The sequence below is a fragment of the Blastomyces gilchristii genome (genome assembly GCF_000003855.2).
Source record: "Blastomyces gilchristii SLH14081 genomic scaffold supercont1.20, whole genome shotgun sequence".
NCBI classification, from domain to species: domain Eukaryota; kingdom Fungi; phylum Ascomycota; class Eurotiomycetes; order Onygenales; family Ajellomycetaceae; genus Blastomyces; species Blastomyces gilchristii.
Genome location: NW_003101663.1, coordinates 350,365 through 374,940, shown reverse-complemented (window position 1 = coordinate 374,940; position 24,576 = coordinate 350,365). Strand labels below are relative to the sequence as shown.

General features: G+C 46.4%; 7 protein-coding genes across 7 annotated transcripts; 4 read left to right on the top strand and 3 right to left on the bottom strand.

Annotated features, from left to right (window-relative positions):
- Window positions 1–131: 131 nt before the first annotated feature.
- On the top strand, window positions 132–1,385 carry BDBG_07713 (uncharacterized protein; the record flags this gene model as incomplete). The annotated part of the gene is made up of 3 exons (XM_031723219.1): window positions 132–281; window positions 352–597; window positions 660–1,385. The coding sequence occupies 3 exons, from the start codon at window positions 132–134 to the stop codon at window positions 1,383–1,385; spliced, it is 1,122 nt and encodes a 373-aa protein (XP_031580344.1).
- A 320-nt stretch (window positions 1,386–1,705) lies between these two features.
- BDBG_07712 (ATPase) lies at window positions 1,706–6,856 on the bottom strand (the record flags this gene model as incomplete). The annotated part of the gene is made up of 8 exons (XM_002621827.2): window positions 1,706–2,278; window positions 2,352–2,735; window positions 2,807–4,163; window positions 4,236–4,489; window positions 4,553–4,584; window positions 4,646–5,200; window positions 5,277–5,497; window positions 5,565–6,856. The coding sequence occupies 8 exons, from the start codon at window positions 6,854–6,856 to the stop codon at window positions 1,706–1,708; spliced, it is 4,668 nt and encodes a 1,555-aa protein (XP_002621873.1).
- A 2,376-nt stretch (window positions 6,857–9,232) lies between these two features.
- Window positions 9,233–9,675, top strand: BDBG_07710 (uncharacterized protein; the record flags this gene model as incomplete). The annotated part of the gene is made up of 3 exons (XM_031723218.1): window positions 9,233–9,455; window positions 9,481–9,530; window positions 9,649–9,675. 3 exons carry the CDS (start codon window positions 9,233–9,235, stop codon window positions 9,673–9,675), a joined length of 300 nt encoding a protein of 99 aa, XP_031580343.1.
- Window positions 9,676–12,064: 2,389 nt separating this feature from the next.
- BDBG_07709 (Ryp1) lies at window positions 12,065–13,555 on the bottom strand (the record flags this gene model as incomplete). Its single annotated transcript, XM_002621824.2, has 1 exon — window positions 12,065–13,555. One exon carries the CDS (start codon window positions 13,553–13,555, stop codon window positions 12,065–12,067), a length of 1,491 nt encoding a protein of 496 aa, XP_002621870.1.
- Window positions 13,556–15,026: 1,471 nt separating this feature from the next.
- Window positions 15,027–15,428, top strand: BDBG_17663 (uncharacterized protein; the record flags this gene model as incomplete). Its single annotated transcript, XM_031725333.1, has 1 exon — window positions 15,027–15,428. One exon carries the CDS (start codon window positions 15,027–15,029, stop codon window positions 15,426–15,428), a length of 402 nt encoding a protein of 133 aa, XP_031580342.1.
- A 1,625-nt stretch (window positions 15,429–17,053) lies between these two features.
- On the top strand, window positions 17,054–17,374 carry BDBG_17662 (uncharacterized protein; the record flags this gene model as incomplete). The annotated part of the gene is made up of 1 exon (XM_031725332.1): window positions 17,054–17,374. One exon carries the CDS (start codon window positions 17,054–17,056, stop codon window positions 17,372–17,374), a length of 321 nt encoding a protein of 106 aa, XP_031580341.1.
- A 6,277-nt stretch (window positions 17,375–23,651) lies between these two features.
- On the bottom strand, window positions 23,652–24,257 carry BDBG_17661 (uncharacterized protein). Its single transcript, XM_031725331.1, has 2 exons — window positions 24,018–24,257; window positions 23,652–23,916 (listed from the first exon to the last, which is right to left on the bottom strand). Exons 1-2 carry the CDS (start codon window positions 24,137–24,139, stop codon window positions 23,727–23,729), a joined length of 312 nt encoding a protein of 103 aa, XP_031580340.1. The 5' UTR covers window positions 24,140–24,257; the 3' UTR covers window positions 23,652–23,726.
- Between the last annotated feature and the right edge of the window lie 319 nt (window positions 24,258–24,576).

Below are 24,576 nucleotides of genomic sequence, written 5' to 3'. Positions count from 1 at the left end.
CAAACTGTGCCGCCCATCCTGTTCAACATCATTGATGATGAAGGCCCTTGAGCCCACATTTAACTACTCACAGGATTCCTTTTTTTTATCTGTAGCCCCATTACTAGTATCAACCAAGTAAAGGCCGTGGAATGCTTCAATTCGATGCTACTTTGCTCCCAAGCCTTATTTTCTATCCCATGCCTGGCACAGGGTTGCCCTCCTTCCCGCAAATTACTATTGTGTCTTTTGGGGTAGAAAACGCCCATGGAACTCCTCGATTCGATAGGCTCTGTGAGAAGGTGAATCAGAGTCATCCTTTTTTCCCCAAGGCTCATATAAATATAAGCACTGTTTGCTGATCCTTGGAAGTTTACCAATGCTCGTCCTGGTGAGGATAGGCCTATCCATAAGTCTTTGGAGGTAGCTGGACAACACTGCTCTTCAAAGGTATGGTCCATACGTCCAGGATGCTACGAATGGTGGTGCACCACAGAGATATGCCGTGAGGCTCAGATCTTGATTTTCAAATACGATGTCACCTCCTGTCGAGGGTTCAACGCAATTTCAGAATGGTACAACATCCTTCTCCATGAAATCTACTGGTGGGAGCGTTGGGTACATGTAATGGGGAGGATGAGGCTCATTGTACGTCCAACAAAGCTCCCGTGGCCAAAAAGCCCCGGGACTTTCACTTGCTTCCCACGCTTGCCGCTACTGCGACTTCTACCGGCTACCTCTCCCAAACAGCTAGTGGAACGACTACCACACCAAGTATCACCACCAATTTAACGGGGTCACCAAAACCAATGGATATTGGATGCACTCCAGAGACTACTGACAAATGTGTGCTGGCCCTCCAATGTGGCTTCCCGCGCCGCACTGGTTGCCTAGACGGTAAATGCGTTTGTATTTTGCCTCCACCACCGCCGCCGAGCCCCCCGCACCCGATAAATAAAGGACCCACCACTCTTGTAACTACAACGAAGAAAGTCACACCAGTTGCGACGGAGAAACCCAAGGTACCTCTGAAAGTCAGCCAGCGGCAATCCCACGACAAAGATGTCTATCAGGGTCGCGGCGATATAACTGGCAAGTGGGTAGAACATCAAGCTGTACGTCTCTGCGACAAGAGCCGTGAAATACGCCCTGGCGAAAGCATCACCGACAGAAAAAAGAGCGGTATACCATATTTTACGGAGGTTCCATACTTCATGTCAATCCACTGGAAAAAGGGTTGTGAAATGGCCGTTAACATTGTGAACCCGGCCGAACCCGTTCAGGGCACCAAATGTGTTAACCTGCTTTACGAGAACTGGGAATGTTGTAAGTGTCTCTGCTGCTTTGATATGAGTTCGTTCACCCCTAGACACCCTGGGCAACGGATCCTGAGGGGACCGAAATGAGAGACCAGCAGCAACAGCGAGAAAACCGAAGTTGAAAGTTTTGTTTGTTCGCTTGTTTTCATTATTTGTTGTTTCTATATATTATTTTTTATTTGCAGTAATTAAGAAATAAAAATAAAAATAAAAATAAAAATAAAAAAATAAAAAAATAAAAAAAGTTAAAACAATAAAAGAACGCCAGCACAGTCTAAAAAAGATGCAAACCACAATTCTCATCCCGAATCAAAACAACAAAAAGGAATTAGAAATTCCTAGTAAATTATCATTAAAAGTCATCCACAAGATACTCACGTACCCTCTCCAATGGCATCTTTCCCCTTTCAGCTCGCTTGCTCGATTTTCCCCTCGCCCACACCATCCTCTTTCGCCTTTACCGACCTCGTCAACCCTTCCACCCAGGAGATCCCCTTCTCGACGAGACCGACCGCCGTCCCAAAGCCAAACGTCCACCCCTTAACCCTCACTGTATATATCATAAAGTATACCAGCGCCCAGTTAATCACCACAAATGCTAAGAAGATCCCGAAACCCTTCCATTTATCACCGTCGTGCACGTTCAGAGTGCGCATATATTCCGCTCCGTTTGAGTATGCGCAGTAGCTGCAGTCAGCTATCGCGTTGGGGTTGGTAAGGTAGCCTGATCGCGCGATGGAGGAGATGAAGTTACCCGCGTACTCAATGCAGGTTTGACCAGGGGGCGGGTTGAAGTGGGTGAGCTCGGCGGGGGAACAGACGACCTGTGTGTCCGGGAGGGTAGCAGACAGCACACCCCGGAGCCACCATGTGGTTGGGTTTGCATAGTAGATCCAGAAGCGCCAGAAAGCTGGAAGGACGAAATAAGGGCGCACGACGCCGTTGAAGAGGTTCACCATTACGAAGAAAAATGGGAGAACCTGGTTTTGTAACGGTTCGATTAGTTTGGGATCGCGTGGAAACTGTAGATGTAGAAAGCTTGATAGGACTTACATTTCCTATAACGGTGAACGAGGGTGCGAACGCGCAGATCCACTGTCCCCAGCTGGCTTGGAAGAAGAAGAAAAGCATGGACATTAAGAACACATAGCCGGACGTGCTTGAGTCGGTGGGCAGACCAGTCGCAAAGTACCAGAGAACCCAATAGACAACACTGGTAACTACAGCTGCTGGAATCTCACAGACGACGTTCGCTGTACAGAATGCCACCCAGCCGTAGATTCGGCTCGGTTGCTCTCGCGCCTCCCAGAGCATTCTGTTCATGAAGAACTTTGGGACAACACCATTCATGAAAACTGGCGGGAGCAGGATGATCAGGAAAATGGAGAACATTCGGTTTTGCATGCTAGATATGGTATTTCCCAATTGCCAGTAAGTCTGTATGGTAAATGATATGGTTAATTCAAGGTCCAAGATGTGGGGGTAGTTCGAATGCAGTAGTAACTTACAAAGCCATTGAAAATACCAAGGATGACACTGATGAAGAGCTTTCCATAAATATACGAAGAATCTCTCCAGTAGTTGACAAATAATCGTTTTGTGAGCATCCAACACTGTAGAGCAACGGGGGCGGCATATTCATACTGCGAGCCAGAAGTCTCCAAGGGCGGGCGTTGGCTTCGCTCGAGGTTGATTTCCTGCAGCTCCGTCTTGAGTTGGGCAAGCTCTTTCGAGTTTCGCCACTCCTCATTCCAATCAATTCGTTTCCCGTTGCTCCTACGGCCCTTCGCGGCAGTCTCCAGGATGAATTCCGCGACGTTCTTATTGTCAGGACAAACGACGCCTCTCTCCGCGAAATAATCAACCACGGCACGGCCGTTCTCACCAACAGGCCCGAAATAAAAGGTATTTCCCTCGGGGTTTAGGGCAAGGATGGTATCAAATTGCTGAATTAGGAGTGAAGATGGTTGATGAATGGTGCAAATAATAGCTTGCCCCGCCTGGGATAGCTTTTTCAGGAATCTGATGATAGAAAAAGCTGCCTGGCTGTCCAGTCCGCTAGTGGGTTCGTCTAAAAACAGTAGTAAGCTCGGTTTGGCTGCCAGTTCAACTCCGATTGTTAATCGCTTCCTTTGCTCAACGCCAAGTGAACCGATGATGGCATCCTGGATATCATCAAGTTCCAACAAACTGATGACCTGATCAACATACGCAATTTTTTCCTCGCGGGGAATGATTCTGTCTTGTCGCAAGATCGCTGAAAATTCCAACGCCTCTCTAATGGTGGCAGTGGTGTCGTGGATATCCATCTGTTCACAGAAACCGGTTCCTCTTTGGAAATCTGGAGGAAGAGCTCGCCCATCAACAAGCATCTCACCAGACACAACACCGATTCTCTGTCGCTGCGCTAGAGTGTTGAGGAGCGTTGTCTTTCCTGAGCCAGACGCGCCCATCAAAGCAATCATACTTCCCGGTTTTACATAACCAGTTACCTTGTTAAGGAGTTTCCGCTCACCATTCCCATAAGGTACCGTATATTCAACGTCGGACCAAGTGAAAACCCTATCACTGGTCGAAAGTTTTGTAAAACTACCATTCTCGTTGTTGGCAGTGGCGGAAGACCTTCGAGTGGCAACCCCGCCAACATTTCCAATCCTCTCGATCTTTCCTGTCTCTTCATCTTGGGATTCGCTTTTCTGCTGAAGCTTGGACAATGCTTCTGTTCTCTTGGATTTTTTGAATATCAATGCACCGCCTCCTCCTGTTGTAAATGGGAAGACTTCAGCAGCGATTGCCGTGATTGCAATGTACGCGATTGTGAAGGCGACTACGATCCCAAAGTTACGCCACAAATGGCTCCGGGAACTAGATTTCATTTATTAAACTGTGCGCCTTTTTTTTTTTTTTTTTTGTATTCGGAGTAGATAAGATACTCACAATTGAAATGAAAAGTCTAGGTATCGGGCTCCGGACACGGTATTACTACCCAACTGAGAACCAGGAAGAGAGCATCCTTGGTATTTTGGGTCAACGTTCGTGCCGAGCGGCACAAGTTGTTCAGGCGAACATTCCATAACACGATTCGAAAATTCATTACCCAGGACGGCCTCGAATGCGTACGATAGGGGGTTGACGTATAGCAGCCAGCCAAACCAGGGGGAATCATCAAGCAAAGCTTGCTTCGGAATCACCTAGACAAAATTTAATATTAGTATATCGCCCGAATTCGTAAGGAGTAGAATTGTATGACTTACGTATCCAACGTAGAAAACGAGTAAGTTAAGAGCTTTTTAAATCGTCAGTACCAGAATCCACAGTAAAACGAAACGCTAAATTTAAAAACCTACCTATTCCTCCAAATCGGACAGCATCGTCTATGGTGGCTGAGAACGCGGCAAACATGCGATACATAGCTGTGATAGATATCGTTGTAACATAGACGAACAAACAATAAATGAAGAACTTGGAAACGTCGACGTCCAATCCCATGAGGAAATATTCCACTACGGCGAGCACCACGAGCATTGCAAAAATGACTGGAATGTCGACGAGGACGCGAGCGATAACGACGGCAGAAGGACGATAAAAGGCATAGTCCTTGTGTCTCGCAATGATTGTTCTACCAGAGACGGCCGGCATCAACTCGGTGAGCTGAAGCCACCCAAGGAAAATAATGGAGAAGAACAAGGATCCGCCACGAGAGAATGCTCCACCGGTATCAAGAGACTGGCCGTAAAAGAGAGAACCGACAATGAGAGAAACAGCAAAGACAATGAAGAACTTGGTGTACAGAGAGGCTTTGTCGCCCCAAAAGAGCCAAAATTCTCGTTTCGTGCAAGCCATGACCTGCCGTGCGAATGAGACCGTGTAATTTGACCGCTTGGAGACGGTTTTGCTTTTTGCTGCAGGTAAAAATGTTAGTCCCAGTAATCAGGGAGGTGTGATTTTCGGCGTGAGGTTTTGGCTTTGTTCACTTACATTCGCCAACGTGCTTTTGAAATTGACGAGTGTCAGAACAATCAGTGTCCAGAATCTGGTTCTCATAGTCATCAACCTCCTTCAGAATATCTTTGTAAATGTCACTGCGTCTGAATGCTGCTTCTAGTTCTTGGGAGGTCTTAGGAGTCGAAGCTTCTCGGCCGGGCTGGAACTGGCGAACAATGGGGTCGCACAAGGAAGTAAGAAAGTCCGCCGTTGTTCTTGTGTGGTGTTAGACAAAAAGAAACTATATTTAAACCTCAGGCGAGAGATAGGTATATTACTTACGATCGTTCTGGGCAGTAGAATCCTAGACCTTCGAAATAAGCCTTTGCTTTATTAGCGGGCCCTTGGTATAGCATGCGGCCTTCTTCGATAACCATAACTTTATCCATCAGCTCGTAAATTCCCTCTCCTGCCTGGTAAAGTGTAACAAATGTGGTTCGATTGCTGACATCCGTCATGACCCTGAGAGACTTGACATAATCTAAAGCAGTGCTGGCATCGAGGCCCCGGGTAGAATTATCCCAACAAACAACCGATGATTTGGTAGTCAGGGTCTCTGCGATGCCAACACGCTTGCGCTCTCCACCAGAAACGCCACGGACAAACTCGTTGCCCACGATGGTGTTTTTGGTGTGGCTGATCCCGAACATTTTCAACAGCCCGTCGATGACTATTGGGATCGAATCTTGGTCTCGCTTCTTTGTCTTGTTCATCAGAGCGAACCTGAGGGTCTGCTCTACGGTTAAAGCAGGGAAATGTTGGTCGTCTTCGGGATTGTAATTGACCTCCCCTCGAAAATGTTTGTCTTGCTCTGCCGCCGAGATCCCACCATAGCTGACATCTCCCAGGACAGCCGCGAAAGATGATCGATTGTTGGCGATGGCTTTTAGAAAGGTGGTGCATCCAGCACCAGGTCTTCCGAGGACCAGCATCATTTCCCCATCTCTGAGAGCTCCCGTAAAATCGTGAATGAGACTGCGAGTCGGGGGTGGTTTTCCGAATCTTAGTCCCGGAACGAAGCGAGTAATAAGATTGTAAAGGTCAGGCCCGAAGGTTCCCTTCACAGCATCCGGAAGCGTCTTGACAAACGATGAGGTAGCATCAATCCCCTCGACGGTCAGATTTTTGAAGACTACGCCAATCTTTTTCCCAGGGCCTCCTGCCGTTGTTCTCCGTTCTAGACGTCCATCTCTCAAGAATTCGCTCAGTTCGAAATCGCCCTTCACGGATAACGCTGAATCCAACGAGTCACGTTCAATATCGATATCCTTTTCCTGGTTCATTGTAGAGTGGGCGGTAGATTGGCGGACAAAACTTTTCCTTCTCTTTGCTGAAGACTTGCTCTTTTGTAGACTCAGTTTCGTTAACTCCCTCGACATTTCAGCAAATTCCTCCATGGCGCGACGACGAGAGACCGGGTCGCCCTCTTCATATTCGCCCCATCTACCCCCGCGACTCGATTCGGATAGCGCTATCTCTGGATCTGTGTCCACAGATATCTGCGAGGGGCTTGTCCAATCAGTCGATTTTCCCACCCCTTCGATGTCGGCACCTGTGTTGGACGGGGATGCCATTCTGGGGAAATCCGGTCTAGCCAAAAGGGACGAAGTGTGATTGAAATTACCGTGCCGGTTCGAATCACCTCTGCTGTCAGGAAGGGACGCTGATCACTTGTTGGGATGCCCAGTCCGAACAAAATATGGTATTTGTTTTATCGGGATCGCAATCTGGTCCGAGCAACTGATGTGACACACACCGCCCAAGCTTCCAACGAAGCTTCAACTCACCCAGTACCGAGCAAGCTTGGTCACGCCAGCAGCTCGCACAAAGTACTGAATTGATTATGCAGGAAACAGCAGGTATGCTTCGCAGCTGGCTTTCTTTTCTGGCGAAGGGAGAATTTTTGGTGAAACCTGTCAGGTCGTTTTGAATCGACAGCGTAGAATGAAAAGAAATGAGAAACAGAAGAAAAGATATTCATTGAATTCCATGATCATCAATTGGAATGTAGCTTACTTATATGTAGAATCCTGTATGAGCTCCGACTGGCTGAATGAAGAATTTTTTACGTTTTGATTGCATTTGTCAGACGTGGTGGATATGTGATAACTTAGATCTCCAACCAGCTACTCCGAGTCAGGCAAAGTTACTGTGGATTCCCTGCTAATATAAATTTGGTTTGAATCATGGGTCGATTGCATCATCCTCGATTCGCGTCTAAGCTGATACGCGACTGGGGTGGGGATAACAGTTGTGAAGCAACTAGTTACGGAGTACTTCCTCCGGAGAGGGAACGAGTTAACCGCCCCAACATCGATTAGCTTCATGTTCTCGGCTTTACTGTCCTTGTCGCAGCATAAAACCGGCAGACATCTGAAGAAGCATCACATCACCGTCGACTGGCCCACCAGTGTTAGACGATTCTCGAGCCCTGGGCGGGGGGGATGAGGACGATTGACTCATTTGTCGTCATCGGAAATTGGGTGCTGGCCCTGCACGCCAACACGAAACAAAAGCTCCCGATAGGATGACTGGGTAACTGTTAGATAGCTAAGACAGCGAGCACACTACTCCGTAGGCACAGCACCCCCGAAAGGTTAGGTTAAACTCCGTTAAAGCCGCCAATTATTAGCGCATCCGCGGACTGTCCACTGCTGTTGGTTGTCTGAACTCCTTGGTTAACTAACTGCTCAACTCCCAAAGTTTTGCAGATCACATCATTCCTCAATATCCCATTTGTAAGCCGGTTAGCGTTATTTCCAAGTCGTAACACCGAACCCCGAATCCCAGAAAACAGCGCCCCTTGTGAGTCGATTAGCTTCTGCTGAATGAGGTATTGAATGTGGACAAGAGAGAGTTGATTAGCAAGCAATTGAATTATTGTCAAGCAAATTGGTTTCAGCGGCGACTTTGTTTGCTTTGGTTTGTTTCCACTGCAAACACGGCAGATTATTGCCTGGCTGACAAATCTCCCCTTCAACCCAGTAGTGGTAGTTTATCCATGGATCTGTTGCCAAGTCACATGCCCACATTCTATATCCATCCCACCAGCAACCTCAATGCTGCATCGGACAATGTAATAATAGCCACAAATAGTCGGAGGATTTATTATACGTCCGGCATATTGGATGGGATGGACCGCCATTTGAAGCTGAGGGAGCAATTAGGAGGGGTTCCTTTGTCCAAGTCTTGGCCCAACTCCCCCGCTCAAGCATCGCGTCTTCTCCAAACACCGCAATCCACAAGAGATACCCATATACTGGACAATTCCCATCTCCATCTGCCGTTGTCAAGTACTGTTCATATCACACAGTACCTCAAAAAGACTTTGCACACACCATATCTTCTCTTTGGCCAAACGGTGCCGGCACTCAAAATTGAGAATCCTTACCTACGTGGGTTCCCTTCTTGGCCCTTTGTGCTACAGTCCATTATATCACAAACCATTATACATACATCCAGGTTGTCAGTGCAGTTCTGTGCTGGACAGCGGGGTTGGTATGCGAGGAGACAGTTACTCGGGTAAATCAGATCAGTCCCTCCATATGCTGTGTACTGTACATGTGCGGTTTGTACCTCTTAGGGACCCTGATTGCCCACCTATACGTACAGCACAATTCATGTATAGACCGGACGCTGTGTACATGTACCTCCGCGATCTGTGTCACCCTACTCGCATATAGGGATGTAACGCGGAACTCGAAGGGTACCTCCGCCATGGGAGTGCTAGGGGTCGCTGAAGACTGGTATATGTAGGGTCGTGGTCGTCTATGCCCATATCGACCTACATATGATCGACCTACACATTCAGAGAGAAATGGCGGAACAAAAGAAGCAATAAGCTATGCATTTGCAACTCACAAACGGAAGACCGTCGCAGTAACCAGCAGTTATATCTGCCGCCCTCACTGCCGTTTATGTTATGGGGGCAAGCGGGGTGCGAGTGAGAGATGGACGTCCCGGACAATGGCCGTACCGCAACCGAGGCGTCTCTCGAAATGGAAGAAAGTTGGACTGCCGACACATTTCATGGCAACTTGATATTCTCAATACTGGTCGTGGATAGTCGGGATCTGCAGGATAGTGAAAACGGTTTGCACGTTTCCTTGGATTCAGTCGAGTTCCGACGGATATCTAGAGCAAGGATATACCTAGGTATCTGCATGGCTATCTGTAAGTATATTTGCAAATACTCTAGCTAGACCCTCGAGCTCTTTTCCCCGATTTCTAGCAATGAGAATGGAAAAGGTAAGTACGGCCTTGCGCGTTGAATATAAGGGTGTACGATAATGCCTGAAGGTTCAATCCGTACTAACGATCTCCCGTTCCATGACTTCTTCAATATTCCATAAACCTCACCATCTAGCGTACGAGGACCCTGTCAACTCCATAACCCAAGTGTATTAACACAACCGGAGAGCTCTTTGTTTCGTCCTTTAGCTCCCTGTTTCTCGCATGTCCCACCGCATACTCAGAAATAGATTAAACAGTTGAAATAACTGAGAGCACAAAAGAAACGGCCGCAGTCCTACCTCTACAACCCGTCATATAATACTACAGTTAAACTATATCCCCCACCATCCATCCGCCTGCACCCCTTCACCCACTGGTACCTTGCCCTGGTCGCCTTTACCCCTGACCAAGCCCAGCAAATCCTCGCGCAACGAACAAAACACCAACTCCGACATCGACAAAAATGAATGATTTCACAACATCGCCACAAGCCTCCCCTCCAACATATACAGGTCTACGTAATTGCTCTATGGCATAAATCATCTTTCTCAATTCTATATCCACACTCCATCCCCATTGCCAATGTCCATCCAGGTCTACATGTCCCAATTGCCGGATCCCTCGCTAAATATGACGACTCGAGGAAGGGGGTGGGTGTATGGTAAAGGCTCATAGACCCCACCACTGTTACATGGCGAATTATACGTGGGACATGCGGACACACCACAAATGTGAAAAAGAAAAATACAATTTCAGGGTCTAGAGACAAGACAAGGGTAGAGCAGGAACCATCCCCCCCCCTGGTACAACAGGAGCGCAGATGTAACAGCAGGTTCAGGTTAGAATAGCGTACCTGAAGAAAATTAACCTCGGGGTAAACCCTTTCAAACTAATCTAGAACCCCCCATTATTTACCCCTTTTTTTGCCTTGTATATATATATATATATATATATTACTTAAGAAAACAGCGTTACGGTAGCGCAAGAAGGAAAATAGCGAAAGCGCCAAACTTTTTTTTATTTTTATTTTTTTATTTTTTTATATCTCTGGGAACTTTAGATACCCATAACCTTAAATTAAATGCCTGATGATTGTGCCTGATCCAGCCGCTCCACCGCTCCTCCCCCCCTAAGATAAGATAGATTAGATTAGCCTTCCAGTTCCATCTCGGATCACGAAGATAAAACATGAAACTTTTATTAATAAGTTTACAGTAAAAGAAAAGCCTAGTTTGCAAAAAGTTTATTATAAGAAGTGGTGCGTGCGCGCGTTTGATGGAGAAATGCTAATCATCACACGCGGAGAGGAGGAAGCAGGGACAGGAGAGTGTGTAAGCAGTTGGAGGAAATGGAGCTGGAAATGGATGATCAACAGATCAAGCAGTGATTGATATTATTAGTTACAGATAAGAACAGTCGAAAAAAAAAATAGTTTTTATTTTTATTTTTCTTCATTATTACTCTTCATCCTTTTTTCTCTTGATTTTTTGTCAAAAAGCTCATGTTCAACTTTGAAATTGACTGACCCTCCCACTGCCCCTGCACCTACAAAAAGCCCACTCCACAGTTTAGATAACAGGGGGGGAAAAAAAGAGAAGGAAAGAAAGATAGGGCAAATGTCAACTTCATCAGAAGCAGCGATAGAAATAAAAGACAGAAAGGTCAAACAAGTGATAAATAAAATAAATGATGATGAGATGGAAATGGAAGAACAAAAACCGACCAGCCATTTTTCGCAGAAAGAAAAGAAAAGAAAAGAGAAGAAAAGAAAAGAAAAGAAAAGAAAAAGAAAAGAAAAGAAAAAGAAAAGCTAGCAGCAGCCGACCAACTACCCATATCTCAATTTTTCAGTTCTTTATTAAAAAAATGCAAAACGCCCTGGGGCCTATGAGTAATACTATGTGTTTGATAGAAACGAGCGGCTATGTGCGCGCGCACGAGGGAGCTAAAAGCAAAGGAAGAAGAAGAAGAAGAAAGGAAAAGAAGAAAAGGGGATTAAAAAGAATCCCACACAAAAAACCCTTGCCCCTCCCCCTTTACGTATTTATCAAATTAAGAAAAAAGGGGGACAAACAAGGGGCCGGAACAGGGTAGATAAAATTCGAATTCGCCGGTACAATAGTGGGTGGGCGAGGGAAACATGAGCAAATCCAAAAAAGCAAGGAATCAATTTGAGGAGTAAAGCAAAACAAAGACTGAGCGGGAGAGGTGGTTCAGGCGGAAGACGGGGGAAAAAAGGAAGAAAAGTAGGAAAATTAGAACAGAGCACAAGCGTCCCTCCTATCATAAAACCGCAAGTTGAGACGCAAAACGGAGAAAAAGTCTCAAAAGCGATGTCCAAATTTTCAACTCGCAATAAATAAATATAAAAATAAAAATAAAACGACTGTCTTTTTCATAATCCCATTTATCATCCTCTCCACCCATCCCAGAAAGAAAACCTCAGGAAACTGAAAAGCAGCTAACCTGGATGAAAGAAAAATCGAATCAGAACAAACATGGAAGTATGAAAGTTGAAAAACGAAAAGAAAAGAAAAATATCAGTGTTTTCAACCCGTTGTAGCCGTATTCCAGGACATCGACGCCTGTTGGCCGGGTTGGTAACTTGAAGGCTGTCCCGGCTGACCACTACTGGAGAAATATTGTTGTGGGTGTTGTGGCTGCGGCGGCTGTTGTTGAGATTGATGAGGTTGTGACTGCGGTTGTGATGGCGGCTGTGGCTGTTGAGACTGACGGTCTCCATTATAGTATGAAACGCTAGGCGCCATGGCACTCGATTCCCGCCTCGTTGAAGGGTTGTAATGCTGCTGCTGTCCGACGCTCTGTTGGTCTGAGGAGTCAATGCCGCCAAAACTTCCTCTTGAATACGCTGGGGCACCTGCTGAACCGGGGTCGACCGGTCCGGAAAGTGAACCTGTAGGTACATCCCGCGGTTGTAATCCCGGGTTTCGGTAGAGGGAAGCGCTGCTGGGTTGTTGCTGTTGACTTCTATCGCCCATGGTAGGGTTGAGGGCAGAGGGTATCGTGGAAGCCGACATGGGTTGCGGTATACTGGGATTCATGGGGTGATAGCTAGGCGGGTACGATGCTGAGCTCCGGAAAGAGTAGCCTTCTAGCTTTGGCGGCATGTCGGCTGAACCGGGAGCATTTGTGAGATATGGATTGGATGTGGGGTGGCCTGGAATACCTGGCGCGCCAACTGCATAACCAGGGTGTGCGCCGTAAGCGGGAAGCTGGTAGTACGGCGCACCGGAGCTTGGCACCGCATATGCCTGCGCGCCACCTAACGTGGAACGATAAGCATATAGGGCGGAAGAAGGGTCTCCATCTTCCATTGCACCGTGCTCGAAGTCATCAATTGGCGCGCGGAAGCTTTGCTTCGTTGTGAGTTCTGCGCGTGGACGTATGCCCCTCAAATTCTCGTGTTGCATGGGTGTATGGAGGCGGTTTGACATGACATCTTCAACACTGTAGTATGACACCAAATGATGGGTCACCCCCGATACTGTCACGCTCATGGTTTTCTTTACTAATCCCGAATCCTTGAACCCATACGAGTCCACAAGGGAGCCCACGAGTTGCCGCTCCATATCTGTGTGTTGGTTTCTCTCTCCATATGGAGCTGCGCCGGGCGATGTTGCGGGCGAGTATGAAGTTCCGTTGCTCTCTTGAGGTCTTGGGTATGGTTCCCCTGGTCTTCCAGTTTGTGGTGGCCGCCTATTGCCCTTTTTCATGGCGCGCTTCTTCTCACCTGGAGGAAAAGGCTTATCAAGTTCGCGGTAGACGAGGAAATTACCCAGGATGCGACTGGGGCTCCATGTAACACCGTCTGTCCATCGCTTGATACCGGACGCATTTTCTTCGTAGATAAAAACACTCCCGCTTTTCACCAGTTGGCTTCTTTCTCGATCGTGGGGACGTCGTGGAACGTGGTGGAGGAGGCCGGTCAGACATGCTTCGAAGAGGATCAGCGCATCTTGCGTGGTGGCGACATAGCCGGTGAATGTCGGCTCTAGTACTGCAGCTGTGCCGTTGCCCATGTTGTGTGACAAGCTGCAGGGGAGTGTTAGTTTTTCACAGGTAAGGGCTAAAAGCTAACGCCCGGAGGCTTCTTCTCGTGGAGAGACGCGGTAGGGTTGTAAGCGCTGCAAGAGTAAAGTTTTGCGCGTCGACAGAAAACTATCAACTGCGGGAAAACTAAGAAACAAAGCTTGAGGGCTGTCGAAGTGACTTTCGGTAGTAACCTTCGTCTGATTTGCGCGAAAATGCGACAGAGTTGGTGTTATCGAAACGCAAATCGAAGGAGAGAGGGAATATGAAATAATAGGAATGATAATTTGAGGGGAGTAAAAAAAAAGAAAAAAGAAAAAAAAAGAAAAAAAAAAGAAAAAAAAGAAAAAGAAAGAAAGATATGAGGGAGAAAAAGAAAAGAAAATCGGGGGTATGTGCGGACAACCTGTCAGACGGGTCAAAAAGGCTTATGTAGAACAAGATTAGCAACGTGGTTGTTTGTGAGCTCTCCCGGTTTCGAATGGAAAAGAAGTGATGATGATGGCTTCTTTGAAGAGCAGCAAGAGAACCCCCCTCCCCGCGCAAAGGAGCTTGCAAAGAGAGTTTTGAAGGTTCTATGGATCGACAGACACAACGCGGGTCCAAAACTTTTTTTTGACCTTTTTCACTTTTCGGAATGGAGGGGCTCGATCGTGAGTAACAGAGTTTACTTCCACAACCCCAAGTGCAGGGGAGGAGTTGTGAGGATAGATAGTAAGTTGCCAGGGCTTAAAGCAGCAGATAGCGCGCGATCAGGAACGTCGTCAGTCAAGGGCGGGCCAATTCGGCGGGCGAAACTCTATGTAGTTGGGACGGACCCAAGAACGCAGACGCAAGTGACGGAATGGTGGGAATTGGAGCGAGGATGGGAATGGCTCGGAAGGGTTTGGGTCTAGCCCAATGCCCAAGCTTGATTTTGGTTTCTCGCCACGCCACGCGCGCCCCCTCTAATTGCTTGGAAGGGAAGGGAAGCTTGTGGTGGTGGTGGGTGTGTTGAAGTCTGGTTAATGGCAGGAAGGTAAAAAAACTATGGCTTCTTCTTCCGTTTCCCTCCACAGAAATGTCAAAGCAAAGGCGGGAACTGTAACTAAACAGCACCAGAGGTTTGTTAGAGAAAGCAGGAAACTACGGGATGTCTGTCAAACAAAAACGTAATGAATAATCGTGCTCCAAGGTTTTAGGGGGATCAAAAAAGGAAGGGTTAAAAAAAAAAAAAAAAAAGTACAAGAAGAAGAAACAAGGGTGGCAGCGAAATCAAGGGAAAAAAAAAAAAAAAAAAACGAACAGGGTTCAAGGACAAAAACCTCGTCCCAGACTCCCCAAGGGAAATAATAATAAAAATATCAAAAAGGAACAAAATATTGATCTTTGCTTTTTCCTGCTTCTCATCCCAATAATAATTGGCAGACACCGTCCGTTATACTGGCTCCTGTGGGGTTATTTTTTTCTTTTTCTTTTGCTATGATTGTTGTCTTCCTCCTCCCACAGTACCTCCTGCTGCATGGTAATGACGGTGGTGCAAGGAGTCCTTTGCTTTCCTTCTTTCCTTTGGTTTGTTATTTGTTGCTTTTTGTCTTCGTTCTCGATATTTTTATTTCTTATTTTTGTTCTTTTGTTTTGACCTCGGACTTCCTGGACCCAGTGCAGTGGCGGGAAAGCACGGCACGCTGTGTGGAGACGGAAGAGACAAGGAAGCCAGGTAAGGATCAGTCTACTAGTAGTAGTAGGGGCGAGGACGAACGACCAGCACTAGTCGAAAATAATACAAGGGCCAAGCTGCTAGCTAGCTGCAAGCTCAACATTTCACCAAGCAATTGCAAGTTGAGATTTCAGACCATCAGCGCTGGAGCTAAGCAGTCGTAGAAGCAGTCGAGTCGCAGCAGTCCCAAGTCTGATGCAGTGATATGATGCAGCTGGGAGGACTAACATTGGGCTGACGACATTGATTACTGGATGGCGGGAAAAAGCAAGAGGATTTTGCTTATTTTTGGCGCTTTGATTCTCTAGAAAACCCGGCCGCAGCTCGCAGCAGCGAGAACAGAGGCTGGTGCGTGGATATTGCGGGCATACCGTGCGTGTGTTTTAGAGCTTCTGCTTCTTGCTTGCAGAATCGTCGGTGCGGTGCAGTGGGTATCTATCTATCTGGAGGCTAACTAACCCCCGGTGGAAAAACACACACTGGGGAAATAGTGGGGTTTCGGCGGGACGTGGTCGTAAAGGAGGTAGTGCGTGTGCACATGCCGCCAGCAGGAGGGGCAAGTCCGGGCAGGCGCAAACCCAGTATCGGAAGAAGTGGGGATACGCTTTTCGGGAGGAGCAGGGAGCACGCTTTGCCCAATCGGGAAATAGAGGGCTCCAGGCTTAGGGTTAGGGCTTGGCAATTCCGACCGGGGGATTCGACCAAAAGAGAATCCAGCCAGAGAGACAGAGAACGACGACAAACAAGAGATAGCCACAGCGCAGCTTGCCTGATGAACAGGAACCCGGAGGATGGCGGAAAGAGGAAGGAATTCCAGGCCGGAATTCCGGGCGGTGGAAAATAAAAATCACAGTTTGTTGTTATTCCCTATGTATGGGGCATGCAATATGTCTTCCCGGGCGGGGGCAAGTGATGGCCTGATAGGCGCATGGGTGGTCGTTGGCTGCAGAAGAGTAAATAAAGCCTAAAGAAGAGGCCAAAAAGACGCCTCAGCGACCCACCCCAGAAGTCGTACCCCACCCAATCCCATCAGATCAATCCAGATGTTCATCATGGTCGGATTTCGGGTGCGTCAGGGAGATAAAAAGAGCGTCGGTTCTGGGAAAGGGCTGTGCAGGTGAAACACGCGAATCATAGGCTGTATGGCATGTTGTCCGTGCGTAAAACATTCAAATTCGCGGCCCCCCTCTACCCTACTCTACTCCCTTCTTCCACGCACCCCCCCGGTTGACACATGTTGGAGAGACATTTCCTTCCAGCAGGGAAAATCCCATGTGTCAAAAAGGCAGTAAGAATATAAGCGTGGTTGGGCTGAGGGCTTTTTTTTCCCTTTTTTTTCCTTTCTTTTTCTTATTCTCTCTGGAACCGTCCTTTTATTTTTTTTAAATTTTTTTTTTTTTTTGGCTTTTTCTTGGGCAGGGTCAAGAAAGTATGTAACGCAGGAACGGGGTTCGTGTAACAGAATGACAGGGCTCGAAAAGTAAAACCATGAAGGGGTAAAAACAAAAAAAGAAAATAAATAAATTGACACTCGGATCCGACATCATGGTAACAAGTATCAAAAGCGATGCAAGGGCACGAAACTCTTCAAGAAACGGAGAAGTGGGGACACAACTTACGCGGCGTACTACTTCCTTAGACAACAAGCTAAAAAGATAAAAATCACCGGTGGATCCTCCTTAGCAAGATGATAGTAGTAGGGCGTCGGGGATGAAATAGAATAATATCTTCAAGAAACTCTCAAATCATAAAGCGTTGCACTTTAATAGCGCAGGGTCGATCGGCAAATATGAAAGTTTTCGAAGACGTGATAGTTCGAGTCGGTTCACGCTTGTTATGTTATGTAGGTGGAAAGGGCCTGGCGGGGGGAAAAACTTTTTTGAGATTGCAGCGTCAAAAAAAAAAAGTTAACCCTCGTTGTCAACAATCAACAATGCCCGTTGGAGACTGGCAAAAAACAAGGTTAGCTCCGAAGATCTGGGATGGGCCGACGCTTTTGCTTGAGATTGGGCCTCTTCTTCTATTATCAAGCAAGCAAGGAAAACACGAATTCCACGTGGGGGCAAGGCCGATCAAGTTGGATATTTCGACCTGCCAACACCGTGAATAACGATGCCGAAAATTCAGACGGTCGGACAGTGAGGAATAAAGTGAGCTTCAAATCCTGTCGTACTGCTTAAGGAGGGAACCTCAGGAACGAATAAATATTTCCACTGGGCGAAGGAAGAACTGAGGAGTATAAATGGGACGATAGATTGAAAAGGTGGCGATGGAGGCAGCGTTCAAGCACCAGATTTCGCCCGTCCTACTTGTTGTATGGACGGTTAGGTTCAATTTAGACTGTCGTGGTGACACTTTTCGCAGGCTCATGCGGGGGCCAGCAAGTTAAAATCAAGGAGAATAAATAGCGTATTTTCCTTAAAAATAAAAGGTTTTGGGCGAGGTAAGGTTGGGGGGGGGGGGTAGTGAGTTTGATGGATCAGAGCCAGAAAACTATGCAAATATATTGGCGTAGTGGTAATCTATATAAGCCAGCGGCAGCCTCCTCCTGCAGCTCTCGATTTAGCGGAGCTCTGCTGATGGGAATGAGCCTTTTTCGCTCCTCTTCCCTCTCTCGTTATTGTCGGGCTTAGAATAGAATCTCTTTTTTCCGCTTGGGCGTTTCTTTTCTCCTTTAAAACTCCTTGGCAGTTAACGATCCTGCAATATCAAATTAAATAAAGGCGTTCCTTCATTGGGGGCCAGAGAGTGCACGGAAAGAAACAGAGTAAAAACAAAAGCGATAATCACTGAGCAAGGAAAAGAAAAGAAAAAAAAAAAGGGTAGGGGGTTTCGTCCTGGAGGCTAAAGTAGTTACCTTATCTGTTGCAGGTGAATAATGGAATAATTAATAGTATCTTCAGATAGCATCTTCCCGCCGCCACCATCGTACCAGCTCACCCATCACGAAATAAGGGAGAGCTCCGTAAATTATTATTTTGCGAGATGAAGTTGCCAGCGCCGTCTCTGATTTGCTGCGAACGATGAAGCAAGGTCCCAGTAAAAGGGAAAAGCCAAGCACAATCGCGTCAGCCCGTTCAAACAAGGGGAAGAATAAAAAAAGACAGAAAAAGAAAGTTAACGAAAACAAGCACGCAAATCAGAAAGTTTAACTATATCACCAATAATAATTGCAGGGCTGTTAAGCCTGTAGCAGAAACTACTCCAGTCGTAAGCACCAAAAATATCGAAACTAAATAAACTGGGGAAAGAATAAGAACGTCCTAGGGGATTTAGTAGGGGTTCGTTTGGCCTGTTCCGCTTTGTTTTTGTGCGGGGTTTCTTTCTTTCTTTCTTTCTTTTTTTTTTCGCGCCCAGGAGTCCAGAAACCAGCGGGACAATATCTGGCGCGAAACTCCACAAGTGTAGCTTTACGATTCACGCCCAAGAGAGGGCCGGGACATACCCCTGGGTCCTTCAAAGGGAGACCGCAGATCACGAAAGCCATAAGAGGCTCCGAAGCTTAAGCTGAAGTATGTCTGTATGTCTGTATGTACGTACATACATCGAGGAGGGCGCCTGAGCACTGAAGCAAACAACCCGTTGTTTTGAAAAGCGTGTTTTGCTTGCTGGAGGCCTACTCCTCGGGTACATCAGAACCAAGTTCAATCACTATTCAATGACTCATATGTCAGTAAACAGGAGCTACCCGTGGACGAGAGAAATAGGGAACAGTGGTATTGGGCTGGTGGAAACTTGGACAAAAACGGCGCCCCGTCAGGGATGGCAGACAACTACCAGAATACCATACCACAACCCCTTGGGGAGGAGAGGAGAAGGAAGACGAGGAGAGTAGACTCCCTGGGCAGCAGACCTTTTTCTCTGCGGCAGCTCTGCATATCTGTAATAGAATGGCCCTCATGGACAGACAGACAGACGTGTATATCCGTGTGGGGATGGATGCCCAGGTCTCCCTCCGTTTATCACTTGTTGTTTTCTTTTTCTTTTTCTTTCTTTTTCTTTTTATTATTTTCATTTCTCGGTTTCCTGTGAAAAGTGATGTCGCCTACCATGTTCGTCCTGTGTGCGTTGTAATGTACGATGATGACGGGCCATGGAAAGACGGATGAGGTGTTGTCTGGGTTGTATCATATTGTGTTCCTTTGTTTGACTAGTTAGCTACCAACTAACTAGCTAGTTACTACTACATAACTACATCAACCACGGCCTATGTACGGATGAAGAAGGATGTCAACCCCAAGAAACATCCAAAATAGCACGATGATTGTTATCGAACACCGAGATAGATAGAACACTCAGGTACATGTACATGTACATGTACATATTTTTATTCCAAAGCGAGGCGAATAATGCTGATTCGTCATGCCAATCCAGCTTAGAAACAGAAGGGTTGGAACGATTTTTGGGGTTGATCTCCCAATCGATAAGGGACCAGGGTCGGTCTTAACATAGAGACGACTACGACCCCCTACGCCTGAATAAACTCAGCCGGGTGGAGCGAGCTGAATTACCTGGCGCGCTAACCACCGGGGGAGGAGAAAGGCAATGCGAGAAGGAAAAAGAAAACGCGACGTATCCAAAGCAGAGACCCATCTGGCCTGCCCAAGCTGTGGAACCCGAAGCTTGGTAGCTTATCAGCCACTGATCAGTCTTGAGCCATTTTGGACATGTGGGCGTTGAGAGCCACGGAAAACGAGGACAGGAAAAGTACGGATCCGAGAGCGCTCGACTAAACATTGTGAAACTAGTGACGAAGAAAACGAGGCATTTTTCACTTGGACTGTCCTGGAATCAAACAATACATTTCCAGAGGAGAAACCATCTCCCACCGCTGGGCCTCTTATCATTTTGACAGGACCAAATTCCAGCTACAAGCTCATCCATCCACTATGCAGATTCCAACAATGAAATGGCCTTTTGAAAAATAGAAAGAAGAAGGAAAGAGAAGAAGGGGAAGAGGCGGACAAAAGGAAACGGATGACAAGAAAACTTAAAGCCTGATGAAACGAGGTGAGGGGAAAGAAAATCTTGCTGGACTGGACTGGACTGGCTGTTGATTCATTCTGCCAAATTATCAACGGCACCAAACCAAGAAACATATGTGGCTTTGTCTTGCATGATGATTGCAGCAAGGACGCACAGAGATTACCAGAGCAGCAGCCAGCTAGGCATGGAAACAAAAAGGCCTGTGCTTGCGCCAAATAAGGGCTCCAGCCCCCTCATACTCTGCTAATATGGGTTGAAAAGTGTTGATGCTAATGACATCTAGATGCATTATGCATGGCGATGGATACAGCAGACGAGGCGGGGCTGAAGAATTACTTGAAGGCAGCACTGATACTTGCTGGTCAATATGCGGTCGATATAACTGGCTATTTTTTTTTAGTTTTTTTTTTTTTTTTTTTTTTTTTTTTTTTTTTTCTATTTTTCCCTTGAAATCCCCTCAAAGACACCGCTTGGGTGGATGCTGGCTCCTCTTCACTTTAAATGCCTCCTGTAGGTAAGTTTCCGAGACAGCCACAGAGTGGAGAGAGGTCGTCACATTTTACAAATAAGAGCGCGCATAAAGCCCATCCAGGAAACACTTTGATGAATGTACGCTGGATATCTATGTGCACCTTGCCGTTAAGTGGCTTTTGCCCTCTCCCTCTCTCAACCGGGCCTCACCTCTACGATGCGTAGGACTCAGGGCTCTGGCCAGAACGACGATGAAGAGGCAGCAATCCGGGAACTCATCCACTCACCCATTCGATAGAGATGCCTTTCCAAGAGACCCAAAGTTAAAAATACGTGATACGCGCGTTCGAAAAAAAAAAAAAAAAGAATTCAAGGAAGCAACAGAACGCTCAGGCAATTCATCGAACGGGTCATCACAGGAATCACTGATGGATAACTATGCTCTCGGTGTTTTCTATTGTTTTATTCAGTTTCCAAGCCACGTTGGTTTTGGGGGTATACTGCATGTCTTTATTATCATCACTATTGTATTTCTTTTATTTTATTTTTTTATTTTTTTGGTTTTTCGCCACCTAGTGGTAATATCGAGGGCAATCTCGTCAAGAATGTTTGATTCATCAGATAGAGATTTCCCTAATGATCTTCGTAGATATCAAGACCGCCTATGTTCGGGTAAGTTATGTGGCAGTTCAGCCTATATCAGCCATTGTCCAGAAATTGCAAGTTGAAGACGCCTCGTACTTGTCACGGTTGGAAAAGAAAATACTGGACATATTAAATGCTGGCTCGAGTTGGGACACGCCTCTAAATGAACAAAAATCTGTGCACTCAGGCTGTAAAGAGAGAGAAAGATGAAGAGTTTTTATTTATTTTGTGGGCTCACTGGAGACAAGCCGTGCAATCCAATCGGTAAATAATAATGTAAATAAAGCGGTGAGTTTGGAGTTAGCTTCGACCTCCAACTTTCATCCATATCCCACATTTGGTGTTTAAGGGTAACTCTGCGGGAGCAGATATGGCCCCGTTTTCTTAACTTCAACATGATCTCTTTAAGCCCAAAGTCTCAACGGAAACCTAATAGAAACAACCTTCATGACCCTCTTTTTATGATTTCCTTGCCCCTCCCTCTGCGGCAATCCCTCCACCTTATTCTTATTACGCTTAACTAAACTACAACTTCCACTTCCCGCTCAGCGTCAGAGCCTAAATGGAAAATAAAATATCAAGGGGTCCACCAAAAATTTAAACTTAATTCAGCACAGAGGAAATATCTAACTAAACTCCAGCCTGGTTTGAACATACATATTGCACCATACAACTAATATACTCAAGGTAGCGGGAGTCTGTTTGATTGGCCCTCGTCTCTGCCACAAACCACGCTCAATTGAGTTTCTAACGGCCAAATCCTTGTCCTACATCAATCATATTTACATATTGGTGCGCGTGGTGCGGATAGCGCTTCACTTCAGAAAACCAGCCGTCACATATTTATGGGAATTTCATATTCCTTTTTTTTTAAGTCCTTCAAACCCGCGCCACAGTGCCGGGCTTGCGCTGGATTTGGTAACGAGGCACATAGGTATTGAAATCGCATGGCTAGTTACATGGGTAACTATTATTGTAGGTATCAGACTAGTTAACTACCTAAAAAAAGAAAGAAAAAAAAAAAAAAATACGAGCAAACTTGAGAACAACTAACAACGCAGTAGTTAGTAGGTGGGATGCAACAGCAACACCATGCGCAGCACGGAGGAACGGGCGAAAGCAAAGATGAACCAATATTAATATGAACCATTTCCTGTGCACAGCTAACCACTGCCAGTGCCATGCAATAAAATACGTCTGGAACTTTTCTTACCTTCCAAGTCAAGTTCCACTAGTCCCGAAGTAGTTTGGTGCATAGTAATTAGTAGAAGTTATAGAGCCCATATGACACTTCAGTACACCCGTCGACCCCTATTTTCCTTTTCTCAAAATAATACAATCTCTATATATTCTTCTCTTGCTTTCTGGAAAGTCACAAAAAAAAAAACAAAAGTTCCAAACTTATTGCATGGCACTGTTACCATGTTTCTTCTCAAGAGATAACCAAGGGCTGACAAAAGAGAGAAGCCCCTTCTCTGCTGTTCGCCACCTGTGTGGGGTTCAGTAGAAATTTGGTCTATTATTATCTTGAAGTACCGAGGCATAAACGTTCTTCTGTACATAGGAAATATACTATGATTTATGGTTATCAGCCTGGTTGTCAGAATGACGCCTAGGCAAAAGATAACACATCGACTCTACCCTTTACATCCGGGGAAAAGAATATATATCTTATATGGGGGGGCGGGGTTGAGCTGGTGGTATATAATGGGGGGGTTTTATGGTTGCTTGGGTTTAATGGTTAACTAACTAGTGCTGCTTTAACTGGCGCAATTTGCAGATTGTTGATTTCCCTTTTACTTATTATATTATATGCCTTGTTCCACGGTACGGGCAAAAGCTTGTGGGAATTGGTACGTTTAGCTGCTGTTCCCAAGGACCGCTGTGTCAGCAGATAGTTAACAAAGCATCAAGTTCGCTCTAACCAATGCCTTGACATGGGGAAACCCAATGCGTGCGGGTTGGGTGTGTGTGATTCCCGCAGGGTGACTCAAAACAAGGAACCTAACATCTTGGGTACCACAAAAATTGAAGATGTACTGAATCGCTACTTTGAATCGCTCATTTCTTCTGGGTTGGAAGCCTGTATTTGCAAGTGTTTAATTTGTTCTCTCTATGTATTCCCCATGTTTCTTGTTGTCTTGTCTTGTGATTCCTCCATTACATAATCACATGCATTCAACATCACTCAAAGGACTCGTCATTATTAAATAAGTCTCTGACTGCATACGAGTAAATATAATAAGAAGAAGAAGAAGAAGAAGAAGAAGAAGAAGAAGAAGAAGAAGAAGAAGAAGAAGAAGAAGAATCATGTGGATGAGCCCGCGGTGAGGCATCATCGCCCTCGCGATCCCGCCAACTCACCTGCGATTAAAACAAAGGCACTTTGATGCCAATTCAATTGGTGCGGACGCAGGGACCAAAGCTTGGAAACCTAAGAGAGAGAGTTCCAAGAAAACCCTGAGCATCAAGGCGCGGCTGATGACGAACTTGAGTCCTACGTTGACTTTTTGGCAGGACATTACCCAAATTGCTGGCAATGCAACTATACTATGGCATTATTATTAGCGCTGAAGAAGAATCCTGACAGCACAGCACACAGCACACAGCATGATATGATGTTGATGTGGGTTGAGCTAAATGCCACTCACGAGGTTGGGGGCCCTAAATGCACCACGCCTAGTACCGTACCCCATGCTGGCGGTTTGCGCTTCTCCCCAACGGACGACGGTATGTATGTAGGGTATGCAGCTAAAGAGGGCGCGCGCTGCATGCGTAAGTTACCGCTAAGAATTTAGGCAGCAAACGAACTTCCGTTCTGGCTTTGCTGGGCACGAGGGCCGACGGCTCACTCGACTCTGGAAGAACAAAATGAGCTCTGGAGACACAAGATATCTACGGAGTACAATAATAATAATTAATAATCTACATGTATGAACGGGGCTTCCGCAGAAACCACCAAATGACGGCGCCCTGACGGGGCGGGCATGCATGCATGGCTGAGATGCGGGCTGGCTAGTTGAAGCTTGCCCATCAAGCTGCTACGGACAACTCTCGTTTTAGCTGGCAAATTGCTGCACGGACAACCACTGGCCAAACATGAGTTAGCCAAGCTGAACGCCGCCAATGGCATTTGTTTTGCTTCTTTGCTTGTTTCCCCTCTTCAACCCGATATCTCGGTCGATCTATCCAGATCGCGTATTTTGCATG